We start from the raw sequence: 13,958 nt of genomic DNA on the forward strand, positions 1-13,958 counted from the left end.
GAATACTGGTACTGTGTTCATGTTTTAACTTATCAGAACATACAGTAGAGCAAACCGCTTGACGGGAAATTGGGTCATTTATAGGTGAAGTTAGTCATAAACGTTTTAGTATTTTCTAGTGTAAGCATGATTTTGATAAACAATGTAAACCTACATTTGTTGTCATATGTAGTGCTTGTGAATGCTATGCGGAGAGAACATCAACATAAAGATGGAATCCGCAGTACAGGGAAACAGTGCCACTGGCTGCCCCACTACGTTATTGTTTTTGTAGCAGAGCTGAGGAGCGTCGCGCTGCTCTCCCAGCAAAACAAAAGAAGTGCTCTTCTATTGCTCCTGCAATGATGTCTGTGGTGGAGAACTCTGTTTATTGTTTGCAGTAACATCTTAGTTGGTGTACTATTGCAAACTGACATGTCTGCTTCACCATTAAAGATTCCATCTTTAAGGCTTGCGTTGTTTTTTTCTTCAATTTGACTGTTGAAACATTACTTGAACTTGTTTCCTACTTACCTCACAATTTCAGTTCCATTTTTACAGTTTTCTTTCAAATGTGTGTGTCTCAATTTCCCACTGTGTTTAAAATGAACATGTGTCCACAAACACAACTAGGTGTACTTGTTACTATATCTGACCTCAACCCCAGACATCATGAATGAACTGAATAACTAGTATTTATACTGATATAGATATACATGTTGTTTCATGTCTGAATCGCAATGAATAAGTCCGGTCAACTGGTGGCTGTGTCTGGAGAGAAGTCCAACTGGTGGCTGTGTCTGGAGATAAGTCCAACTGGTGGCTGTGTCTGGAGAGAAGTCCAACTGGTGGCTGTGTCTGGAGAGAAGTCCAACTGGTGGCTGTGTCTGGAGAGAAGTCCAACTGGTGGCTGTGTCTGGAGAGAAGTCCAACTGGTGGCTGTGTCTGGAGAGAAGTCCAACTGGTGGCTGTGTCTGGAGAGAAGTCCAACTGGTGGCTGTGTCTGGAGAGAAGTCCAACTGGTGGCTGTGTCTGGAGAGTCCAACTGGTGGCTGTGTCCAACTGGTGGCTGTGTCTGGAGAGAAGTCCAACTGGTGGCTGTGTCTGGAGAGAAGTCCAACTGGTGGCTGTGTCTGGAGAAGTCCAACTGGTGGCTGTGTCCAACTGGTGGCTGTGTCTGGAGAGAAGTCCAACTGGTGGCTGTTTCTGGAGAGAAGTCCAACTGGTGGCTGTGTCTGGAGAGAAGTCCAACTGGTGGCTGTCCAACTGGTGGCTGTGTCTGGAGAGAAGTCCAACTGGTGGCTGTGTCTGGAGAAGTCCAACTGGTGGCTGTTTCTGGAGAGAAACTGGTGGCTGTGTCTGGAGAGAAGTCCAACTGGTGGCTGTGTCTGGAGAGAAGTCCAACTGGTGGCTGTTTCTGGAGAGAAGTCCAACTGGTGGCTGTGTCTGGAGAGAAGAACTGGTGGCTGTGTCCAACTGGTGGCTGTTTCTGGAGAGAAGTCCAACTGGTGGCTGTGTCTGGAGAGAAGTCCAACTGGTGGCTGTTTCTGGCTGTGTCTGGAGTCCAACTGGTGGCTGTTTCTGGAGAGAAGTCCAACTGGTGGCTGTGTCTGGAGAGAAGTCCAACTGGTGGCTGTGTCTGGAGAGAAGTCCAACTGGTGGCTGTGTCTGGAGAGAAGTCCAACTGGTGGCTGTGTCTGGAGAGAAGTCCAACTGGTGGCTGTTTCTGGAGAGAAGTCCAACTGGTGGCTGTGTCTGGAGAGAAGTCCAACTGGTGGCTGTGTCTGGAGAGAAGTCCAACTGGTGGCTGTGTCTGGAGAGAAGTCCAACTGGTGGCTGTGTCTGGAGAGAAGTCCAACTGGTGGCTGTGTCTGGAGAGAAGTCCAACTGGTGGCTGTGTCTGGAGAGAAGTCCAACTGGTGGCTGTTTCTGGAGAGAAGTCCAACTGGTGGCTGTGTCTGGAGAGAAGTCCAACTGGTGGCTGTGTCTGGAGAGAAGTCCAACTGGTGGCTGTGTCTGGAGAGAAGTCCAAAGAAAGATATCATCAAAACACTCCATTGAAAAATATGTGGATTTGGCACATTCAAATGGTGTTAGTGGGGACAGAATTGAATTAGCAAAGGTATTAGTGTATGTGAGATAAATCAGGTTTACTTCGTAGAAAGCTCTATATGCCACAAGATCAAAAGGGGGAGGCATGTAAGCCCAGAGGTTTGTGTGTTGGGCCAGTAACCGAAAGGTTGCTGGATCGAATCCCTAAGTTGACAAGGTAAAAATCTGTCGTTCTGCCCTTGAACAAGGCAGTTAACCCACTGCTCCCCAGTAGTCTGTCATTGTAAATAATAACTTATTCCTAACTGACTTGCCTAGTTTTAAAAAAATTAAAGACTGCCTCAAAACTAAGACTGCTTTTGTTATGGTCTCAATGATTCAGACTATTTGTGTATTTGGTCTCCCTTGATGAGTGATTCTAACTGTTACATTAATTGAATCAAACACAACAGCATTTCAACTCTGAGCGGTATTTATATCATTGAGCAAAGAATTTATTGACATAACAAAATCGTTTATGTGAGGTGACATAGGGTGACTGCACCAAAACTTTTCACTGAGCCTTGAGTGGATGTTGATTGAATATTGAACTGTTTAACAAAGATTGGGCTCTGTCTCCATCTGCTGGCTATATGCTGCCTGTCAACAACAATTCCTACTCATGTTAGCTGGACATGTCCCCATTTATTGTTTGAGTGAAAGATTAACTTAGAGCCAACATGTATACTGTATAATTACATGTAATAAGCATGTATAAGCAGTATAAACATTTAGAAGAGCTTTATATTATATTATTTTTCGATGCTGTACATTGTCAAGTCAACATATACAATTGCATTATATAACCACATACAGTTGAAGTCGGAAGTTTACATACACCTTACATACATATTAGCCAAATACATTTCACAATTCCTGACATTTAATCCTAGTAAAAATGTCCTGTCTTAGGTCAGTTAGGATCACCACTTTAGTTTAAGAATGTGAAATCTCAGAATAATAGTAGAGAGAATGATTTATTTCAGCTTTTATTTCTTTCATCACATTCCCAGTGGCTCAGAAGTTTACAAACACTCAATTAGTATTTGATAGCATTGCCTTTACATTGTTTAACTTGGGTCAAACGTGTTGTGTAGCCTTCCACAAGCTTCCCACAATAAGTTGGGTGGATTTTGGTCCATTCCTCCTGACAGAGCTGGTGTAACTGAGTTAGGTTAGTAGGCCTCCTTGCTCGCACACGCACATTTCCTATAGGATTGAGGTCAGGGCTTTGTGATGGCCACTCCAATACCTTGACTTTCTTGTCCTTAAGCCATTTTGCCACAAGTTTGGAAGTATGCATTATCCATTTGTAATGGAGGACCCATTTGCGACCAAGCGACCAGGCCTCTCATCTTTTTAAGTGGGAGAACTTGCACAATTGGTGGCTGACTAAATTCCCCACTGTACATCCACAGGTACACCTCCAAATGACTCAAATTATGTCAATTAGCCTATCAAAAGCTTCAAAAGCCATGACACAATTTTCTGGAATTTTCCAAGCTGTTTAAAGTCATAGTCAACTTAGTGTATGTAAACTTCTGACCCACTGGAATTGTGATACAGTGAATTATAAGTGAAATAATCTGTCTGTAAACAATTGTTGGAAAAATGTAATGTGTCATGCACAAAGTAGATGTCCTAACCGACTTGCCCAAACTATAGTTTGTTAACAAGAGATTTGTGGAGTGGTGGGAAAAACACATTTTAGTGACTCCAACCTAAGTGTATGTAAACTTCTGTCTTCAACTGTATGTACAATGCTGCAGGATTTTCCGTCAGCTGTTCAATTTTCTTAATTTGAAAATATCCCAGGTCTAGCCAGTGAGCATGGCAAACTCATCACCTTCATCTTCCTCCTGTGTGCTTTCCCTCAAGGCATTCTCAAGTCTGATCCAGAACACCTCCTGGTCACGCTCGTCTGTGGGCCACAACGAATATGTTTTCCCACGCACCATCTTTCATAACCAAGTGTAAGGAGAGAGACAGTAGAGTGTAAGGAGAGAGATGGGGATCTCTTCGAGAAACACCACAGAAGAACATCGCTCCCCTCACACAGAAGTCTGACTGGCCACCTGGAACTCCAGGGCCACCACTCACTGTGGAGAAAGTCACGGGTCACCACTCAGAGTGTGCATCTGGCATTTTAGATGGCTGTTTCAATGTTCTCTAGGATAGCCTTGCCCGGACGGGAGTCGAGGTGTTGCAAGCACAGTCGGAACAGAGCTGATCCTAATCCTAGTCCTTTCTAGACGGGCTACCAGCTCACTCACGGCTCATCTCTGGAGCTGTAGCAACCTTTCCCCGCTGCCTCATGCCTTCGAAGGCGAGGCCACAGGAGGAGCAGGTCATAGATGGCACATTTCTGATTGTGCCAGATTAGGTACATGGTCACAGTCACCAAGTCCAAAAGGAAGGTGGCCAAGAAAAGGCTGTGGAAGAACTGGTCATACATAAGAGCATGCTTTGTCATCTAATTCCCGCATGTAGTGAGCTGTCCCCATATTGTCACAGTGGCGGTCATAGATATGGGCTATGTGCACAGTAGGATCATTTAAAGCTTTTGAACCAGGCATTTGGGGGGAACAGTACAGTGGGTTGTCGCCGATATCAAGGAATAGCAACATAGGGAGGTTATCAAACAAAGATTTCTCCAAAACGTGTAAATGGTTGGACTGAATTAGTAAAACCTTCAAGGAATTCCCTGGAAGCAGTAAGATGTCGGGTAGAGGATCCAGGTCTGTTTTGTAAAAGGTCAGCATTTCCAGTGATTTAAGTGGATGAAGGACAGTACTAGATTGGTGTTACTGAAAGTGATGCCGGCCACAAAATTCCGCCTTAAGTTGACAAGGGGGACAAAGTTATTTGGATGTAAATTTCTCAAAATGGTGCTTCCTATGGATAAACATCTTACGCGCACTTACTCTGTGAAGAAGCCCGGTCCAAAATGTTCAACTCCATCTCCTCCAGGGCCTTGGTAGCGTAACTCCACATACTCTAGGGCGGAGTGTTGTCCTTATCAAAATAAAGGCAGTTGTTATACAACATTGGCTGCTTCAGTTTCACAAGACCTTGTAAGATGGCAGGAGTTAATCTTTTGATATGCTTCCCAGGTCCAGGTAATCAAGATTTTCCAGGTCTTGGAAGGATCCTTCCCCAATGTATTTGATAATGAGGCCGAGGTCCAGCTTCACAAGTCTGCTGAGTTTGCTGAAAGGTTGATTGGTGATGTATCTAAGGACACTGTATAGCATGTAAAAGTCTTCAAGGTTCTGTAGGTCACTGAAAGTATTTTTTATGAATTCAATGATTTCATTTCGATAATGGACAAGCATCTAAGGTTCCTTAGAGGGAGGAGCCAGCGAGGGTTGAGTTCTTGAATCTTGCTTCTATCTAGATTTACATGCTGACCAGACAAGCAGGTGCGTGTGCGTCTGCCATCACACGCATGTTGATTTTGTCCCTCCACACCAGATGCAATCAGGACACGCAGGTTGAAATATCAAAACAAACTCTGAACCAATTATATTAATTTGGGGACAGGTCGAAAAGCATTAAACATTTATGGCAATTTAGCTAGCTAGCATGCTGTTGCTAGCTAATTTGTCCTGGGATATAAACATTGGGTTGTTATTTTACATGAAATGAACAAGGTCCTCTACTCCGACAATTAATCCACAGACAAAACGGTAAACCAGATTAGTTTCTTGTCAACTCTCCTTCTTCCTTCAGGCTTCTTTTTCTTCTTTGGACTTGATAAGGCGGTTGGCAACCAAATTTAAGGTGCATTACTACAACCGACTGGAGTATGGACCTCAGTTCATCTTTCAATCACCCTCGTGGGTATATACTCCTAAAAAACAATGAGGAGATGGCACGTGGGTAATTGCTCCTAAAAACCAAGGAGAAGATTTGAGAGGCAGGACTTGCAGCGCTTAGAGCGTCACAAATAGAACCAAGTTCTATTTTAGCGCCCAGCTACGCAGACGCTCGCGAGCTGTGTTGGTGTATTGATTGAATAACATGTATGTATACTTTTATTTTGCAACCCTCGCACACGTATGACATGAGCGCTGTGGTCAGCATGTTAGGAACGTCTCATTTCTAAGGCCAGTAAACGTATCCATTTGAATGTTCAGCTAGTTATCATTAAGTTGTAAAGTTTAAAGACCCTCAAGGCTTTGGAAGGTGGTGTGAGAGATTTCCTTTAAACCACAGTCAACTAGATAAAGTATTTTCATTTTGCTCCCATCCTGCACGAGCTGGGATTCTCCCAAATCCCTAAGATTAGCTTTTTTCGAAGACTACCACATTTGGTGTGGATAATTCAAACAGGAAAGAGACATTTGGAGGTAATTTGGATCTTCCAAGATTGATCTCTACTCTTGAAAGGTTGTCCGTTACATCTGGGAGGCCCCAAATAGTGAAATTAGATCTTTCAAGCGAGAAAGAGAATGCAACCATTGAAAGAGTTTTCTTTGTCTCCATTTGAATTCCAGCCAGGAATTCTGTTTCTATCCCCATAAGGTGCAGGACCTTCAATCTGTGGTTGTGAGCAAAAATGCCTGGCTTTGGATGTAATCCAGAGTTGTTTGTTTATGTAGGCAAGAGCAGGAAAGCCACTGACGGTCAAATGGTCAATGATGTTACCCAAAAGACTAAGCCAGGACAAAGAGATGGTGTTGTACACCCCATTCTGTACACTTTGTAGTTTATTCATAGAAATGTCAGCCGATTCAATGTGAGGAAGGAACTAAAAAATGTAATAAGAAATTTAGTTAATTCGTTTTTTTTTTACAAATCGAGGACCGTTAACTGTTTCGGGTTGTGGAATACGTCAACCTTGATCACTGAGTTGTTTCTGGAGATGTTTCGAAAATAGAGAATGTGTAGTCCTTTGAATTCACCTCCACTTAGAGATGCGAGTTTGTTCTGGTCCCGAGTTAGTACACCCAAATGACGGAACTTGAGAAATGTCTCAGGCGGACTGTTTTGAATTTTGTTCTTGGACAGATTGATCTTGGTGGCATTTTTGGGGATGGTCTGTAGAGCATCCGACACATCCACAATGGTTTGACTCGTACACCAGATAGTGGTGGGGTCATTATAGTTTGCCTGACACCCCTTACATCCATAACCCCAGCTGAACCTGATGTTGATGAGAAGCATGAATAAAATAAAGGATCTTGACATCTTCTCTTCACAGCCAATTTAACCTGAAGTAAAGCAGGCTTTTAAATCGGAAATACAGAAAAGTAACATGAGCTAGTAAAATGAAGAAAAAAAAATCACCAGAGCTGTGATGGAAACAGGCCGTTTCGGTAAATATTATAAATGCCGACAGATCATTTGTTCGTTTCACATGGTGGGATACTTTTGTGTCGGTAAAATGTATTATGCAATAAATGGTGGTGGAAACGACTTTAATCGCAAATATTGATATAATAGCCATCATATCGAAAGTAAATTTGGAGTCACGCGATGATATGGTGTGTGGTCCACCCATCCACGGCTCGGGAAACCATGCAGTTTATTAGGCTACATATTATTATTATGATGATGATGATGATCTTCACAGGGGGTGAACGTGCACAGTGATCTTGTTGCTACTTTCCAATAAATATGAAGGGTCTTTTTTGGTGACATGTTGATTGGTGCTTGCATGCCATTTGACAAATAAAAATATAATCCCATGTAGACTAGTCTACCTGCACAGCCTACCCCACTGTATCTGCGAGTGCACATGACAAGACGAGAGTAGGCACATTTTCTATTAAACGCTAACCGTTTTTGTGACTAAACTATCAATGGAAACCCATTGAACATACATGTTGTGTGCTACGTAATCGCGCACTGACTTTTATACAGACCAGAGAATCGTTCGGTTACTTTTGGAACATGATTCCATATGTGTTATTTCATAGTTTTGATGTCTTCACTATTATTCTACAGTGTAGAAAATAATAAAAATAAAGAAAAACCCTTGAATGAGTAGGTTTGTCCAAACGTTTGACTGGTATAGTACCACGGCTAAGGGCTGTGTCCAGGCACTCCGTGTTGTGCCGTGCTTAATAACAGCCCTTAGCTGTGCTATATTGGCCATATACAACACCTCATCGGGCCTTATTGCTTAATAATAAACCTTGCTGAAATGTATCCCCTGCACACAATGCTGCCTTCAATCATAATACTGCATAATAATACATTGAGACGTCTTAACCTAGCGGTTAAGAGCATTGGGCTAGTAACTGAAAGGTTACTGGTTCGAACCACCGAGCAGACTAGGTGAAAAATCTGTTCCATAATTGCACATGTAAATCGCTCTGGATAAGAGCGTTTGCTAAATGATGTACATTTCATTCGCTGTGGCTTTGTTTAAGCTGTAGCTAGTACCTAGAAATAGTCTACCCCCAGGTAGTTATATGATATGGATGTCATAACAGAAGTTACTAAGACAATGATTAGTCAATCATGGTAAATACACAAACGCACTGTGATTTAACGTACTTCTCATAATAGAAGATGATATCTACAACTTAATACCTTATTGCATTATCTATGTGTGTTTCTCTTACAATACATCTATTAAGCCTCACCACACCTCAAAAATAAAATTGACCTGATTAATCAATAACATGATTTGATTTTATCTATTTTAACACACACACACACACACACACACACACACACACACACACACACACACACACACACACACACACACACACACACACACACACACACACACACACACACACACACGCACACACGCACAGACAGACATAATTCAAGTATCATTAGCGTTGCCAGACTTTAATGACCTCTCGTGTATTCATATGTGGACAGGCATTTGTTTGACTTATTCCTCTGCTGGTTTTCAGTGGATTAGTCATTCTGGCTAGGGCTAACGTGTTTAGGGTTGCCATGACAACAGTCAAACTTTGTCAGAGCAATTCACCCGTTGATTGCCTTTAGCGTCAGCTAGCTGAGCTGACTCTAGAGGCTCTTTTACCACACACCCCGGCAGGAGAGCAGCAAGAGACAGAGCAGAACAACTGAGGGGAAGGTCTGGTATTTTTAACATTTAATTTAGAAATTGCTGGATTATTTATCCTGTGTTCTTTTCCATTTGTGTGGATGCGCATAGTGAATGTTATGGAAACACTTGAACTACAGTATCCATAGACAGTGCAGCTCATTGTTAGATTTCATATTATCATTATACCTGGCATAGAGCATTAGACAATTGCACAATATAAGTTATTCTAATAATAATTTTCAATGGACAAATGGGTTTATTTGTTAAAACTATGTTGTTCAATACTGCAATAAAGTTGTGCGTAGATCATGTAAAGGTGTAAGATAATTATAGAAAACTGGATCAAATTAAGATCCTACACTTGACTAGACCATGTCGTCTAATAGTTTAAAACCCAAAAGTGACTATTAACTAACTCCTCTGCGCTTTAAGATGTGTGACACTCAGAATCTCCAGCCAGTTGAAGTAGTGGACACTGAGGTGGATGAGGGGTCCGGCATCCCCCCAGCGGAGAAGGTGGATCCAGAGGAGGAAGTGTCCAATCCTCCCACAGAGGAAAGCCTTGATGCTGGGGAGACGATGCAGGATAGCCCTGAGGAAGCAAAGAGGGAACCAGAGAACAAGGCCGAGGGAGAGCTAAGCCAGACAACTGCACCCGACCATTCAAATGAGTTAAAACCTCCACTTGTTAGTATACGAAAAGGTACAGTGCAAGTGCAGTGTCTTGCGAAAGTATTCACCCCCCTTGGCATTTTTCCTATTTTGTTGTCTTACAACCTGGAATTAAAATATATATTTTTTTGGGGGGGGGTTGTAGTATCATTTGATTTACACAAAATGCTTACCACTTTGAAGATGCAATATATTTTTATTGTGAAACAAACAAGAAATAAGACAACAAAACAGAAAACTTGAGCGTGCATAACTATTCACCCCGCAAAGTCAATACTTTGCAGAGCCACCTTTGCCACAATTACAGCTGCAAGTCTTGGGGTATGTCTCCATAAGCTTTGAACATCTAGCTACTGGGATTTTTACCCATTCTTCAAGGAAAAACAGCTCCAGCTCCTTCAAATTGGATGGGTTCCGGTGTACAAAATCTTAAAGTCATACCACTGATTCTCAATTGGATTGAGGTCTGGGCTTTGACTAGGCCATTCCAAGACATTTAAATGTTTCCCCTTAAACCACTTGAGTGTTGCTTTAGGAATATGCTTAGGGTTATTGTCTTGCTGGAAGGTAAACCTCTGTCCCAGTCTCAAATCTCTGGAAGACTGAAACAGGTTTCCCTCAAGAATTTCCTTGTATTTAGCGCCATCCATCATTCCTTGAATTCTGACCAGTTTCCCAGTCCCTGCTGATGAAAAACATCCCAACAGCATGATGCTGCCACCACCATGCTTCACTGTGGGGATGGTGTTCTCGAGGTGATGAGAGGTGTTGGGTTTGCGCCAGACATAGCGTTTTCCTTGATGGCCAAAAAGCTCTATTTTAGTCTCATCTGACCAGGGTACCTTCTTCCACATGTTTGGGGTGTCTCCCACGTGTCTTTGGTCGAACACCAAACGTATTTGATTATTTTTTCTTTAAGCAATGGCTTTTTTTCTGGCCACACTTCCGTAAAGCTCAGCTCTGTGGAGAGTATAGCTTAAAGTGGTCCTATGGACAGATACTCCAATCTCCTCTGTGGAGCTTTGCAGCTCCTTCGGGGTTATCCTTGGTCTCTTTGGTTCCTCTCTGATTAATGCCCTTTTTGCCTGGTCTTGCAGTGGTGTTGCAGACTCGGGGATGGTGTTGCAGCCTTTCAGAACAGGTGTATATATACTGAGATCATGTGACAAATCATGTGACACTTAGTTTGCACACAGGTGGACTTTATTCAACCAATTATGTGACTTCTGAAGTGAATTGGTTGCAACAGGTCTTATTTAGGGGCTTCATAGCATTTATTTAATTTATTTTTTGAAACAAGTTATTTTTTTTATTTCACTTCACCAATTTGGACTATTTTGTGTATGTCCATTACATGAAATCCAAATAAAAATCTATTTAAATTACAGATTATAATGCAACAAAATAGGAAAACTACCAAGGGGGATGAATAATTTTGCAAGGCACTGTATATGGGTAGAACTATAGACATACAGGAAGTACAAACACAGACCATGCCATACAGTACATATAGACGTGAAGCTCTGATTTTATTGGCCACAAAAATAGACAGTCATGTTTTGCCATATCAACAGACGTGGGTGTGAGTGGACACAGGCGAATAGGAGGTCACAACCCTAAAAGCACCAATCACACGGCATCGGCAGCTCTTCCTTCCTCAACGGCCAGTACAACTGTGAGTATTTACGAAGTCAAGACAGCTGAAAGGGCACAAAGGGTGTTAACCCCTCAGTCATTTTAACTTTTGATGGGCATCAACTGATCAGTTATTCATATCTCACAATATGGGTAAAGTTTCTTAATGTGGAAAACCCTAAACCCTGTCTCCCTAAACGAATGTCACAGTAGCTCCGCCAGGTTGTGTTTTCTTTCACTCCCATTCTGTCTGGATGTGATTAGGTTTCAGGGAAACGGACGATGGTACTCTCCAACGAAGCCAGGAAAGAGATGGCCAAGCAGGCCAGGGCTGCCAAGGATGAGCGTCGGGCCATGCTAGATGCCCGCCACAAGTACCTCATAGCCAAGCTTGTAGACAGTGTGAGCCTGGGGGAGACTGAGGTGGAGGAGGCCTTTATATCGGATGACAAGGTAAAGGGGTGGAGGGGGGGATTTGGTCAGACATTCACAAAATGCATCCAAACTCCAATAATACTAACTGTCATAAACTCTGCTCTAGTTCAATTTGATAGAGGAGTTTTTTGTGCCTAATGGATCAAAGAGGTTGATATTCTTCTATCAAGACATAAAAGTGGTAAACTGACCTTTCTCTTCATTGTCATCATTAAAAAATGAGTGAAGAACATCAGTCCTATAATATTACATGATGGTACTTTCCCCATCTCCCTTTTTTCAGCCTTCATCAAACCACCCCACCTGGGCAGACACAGTCAGTTCTACCCCTGGGCAGAAAAAGCTCTTTCTCACCACTGGTACTTCAGAGGTAACGTTTTGCTGCAGAACTGATTGAAGTCGGTGTTGGTTCTACTTCCACTTGAAATCCTTGTCCGGAACTTCTTCCATTTAATAATTATCTCTGACAAAAGTTTCTAGCCCTAAAAGGGGACTTGAATGCCATCATGGCTTTACAAGAAACAGTCTGTAATTTTCACATTCTTTCTTTAAAGTATACAGTCCTGCACTCAACACCTTGCAGGCATAGTCATGGGGAAGAACACTCTCCGTGAAATATACCAGAGCCTCCTTCTCCAAACAAGCGTATCAGAACAACCTCATAATTACTAGTTTGGTAATGTTTGTATTACGTTGGTATTGGAGACAGAGCCTCTGCCACTTCTTAAGTATTGATTTCCATGGTATCAGTAAAAAACAAGACTCTTTCTTTGTTTCTCTCATTCAGTCTCATCACCAGACCGTGTGATGTGTTGGCTCTTGTGTTTCAGGCCTTACTTGAAAAGTGTTTGTTTTTCTTGAGAACGACAGACAAGGCCATAACGACCGCCAATGTTTCTCAGGTCAGTAAAGCCTAACGTTTCTAGCCACCACTTTAGTGGCACTGTTTACGAATTGTTTCACTGTTTTGCTATTGCTCTTGTACTGCTTGTTTCTTCCAGGAAGTGAATTTTGGAATGCTAGACTGCACTAATGGGAGCATTCTGTACAGTATGGAGAAACTGTTCTCACAAATTATGCTGCCTGCACTCAAGTCTCAAGAGGTAATTCCCTATTGAGTATAATGCCCCATCAACATGCATGCTAAGTTGTTCAGAGTAGTGAAAGATTTGGTATGGGTCCCCAGATTCTCAAAAAGTTCTGCAGCTGCACCATCGAGAGTATCTTGACCGGTTGCATCGCCACCTGGTATGGCAACTGAGGCCAAGCTTTCTGCCATCAAAGACCTATATACTAGACGGTGTCAGAGGAAGGCTCCAAAAATTGTCACAGACTCCAGTCACCCAAGTCATAGACTGTTATCTCTGCTACCGCACGGCAAGCGGTACCGGAGCGCCTAAGTCTAGGTCCAAAAGGCTCCTTAACAGCTTCTACCCCCAAGTCATAAGACTCATGAACACTGTATCTGTCACGTCCTGACCATAGAGAGTCCTTATTTTCTATGGTGGAGTAGGTCAGGCGTGACTGGGGGTTAGTCTAGTTTATTATTTCTATGTGGGTGTTCTAGTTTTCATGTTTCTATGTTGGTGATTTGTATGATTCCCAATTAGAGGCAGCTGGTAATCTTTGTCTCTAATTGGGGATCATATTTAAGTAGTGTTTGTTCCCACCTGTGTTTGTGGGATATTGTATTTTGAGTAAGTGTATGTAGCACTTCTGTAGTCACGGTTCATGTTAGTTTATTGTTTATTGTTTTTGCCAAGTTTCACTATTCATCAATTATGTGGAACTCAACATTCGCTGCGCCTTGGTCCGTTTCTACAAAAGATCGTCACAGTATCCAATGACCACCCAGACTATTTACATGGACCCCCAGGCCCCCACTCCCCACCCACACCTTTGTTTTTACACTACTGCTACTCTGTGTTTATCTATGCATAATCACTTTACCCCCACCTACATGTACAAATGACCTTGAATAACCTGTACCCCCGCACATTAACTCGGTACCAGTACCCCCTGTATATAGCCTCTATATTAAGTTATTGTGTTACTTTCTATTTAGTAAATATTTGTTTAACTCTGTTTCTTAAACTGCATTGTTTGT

At 42.4% G+C, this 13,958-nt stretch overlaps 1 protein-coding gene and 1 pseudogene across 1 annotated transcript in view; one reads left to right on the plus strand and one right to left on the minus strand.

Annotated features, from left to right (window-relative positions):
- Positions 1-3,887: 3,887 nt before the first annotated feature.
- On the minus strand, positions 3,888-7,205 carry LOC118382622 (leucine-rich repeat-containing protein 15-like; annotated as a pseudogene).
- Positions 7,206-9,082: 1,877 nt separating this feature from the next.
- Positions 9,083-13,958, plus strand: part of LOC118382633 (dynein axonemal heavy chain 5) — a 150,217-nt gene continuing 145,341 nt past the window's right edge. The window contains 8 exon segments of the mRNA XM_052518232.1: positions 9,083-9,136; positions 9,542-9,812; positions 11,356-11,456; positions 11,681-11,869; positions 11,958-12,032; positions 12,135-12,221; positions 12,682-12,753; positions 12,853-12,954. Of these exon segments, the coding sequence (XP_052374192.1) occupies positions 9,542-9,812; positions 11,356-11,456; positions 11,681-11,869; positions 11,958-12,032; positions 12,135-12,221; positions 12,682-12,753; positions 12,853-12,954 (897 nt within the window). The 5' untranslated portion in view covers positions 9,083-9,136.

The sequence above is a fragment of the Oncorhynchus keta genome, chromosome 4 (genome assembly GCF_023373465.1).
Source record: "Oncorhynchus keta strain PuntledgeMale-10-30-2019 chromosome 4, Oket_V2, whole genome shotgun sequence".
NCBI lineage: Eukaryota > Metazoa > Chordata > Actinopteri > Salmoniformes > Salmonidae > Oncorhynchus > Oncorhynchus keta.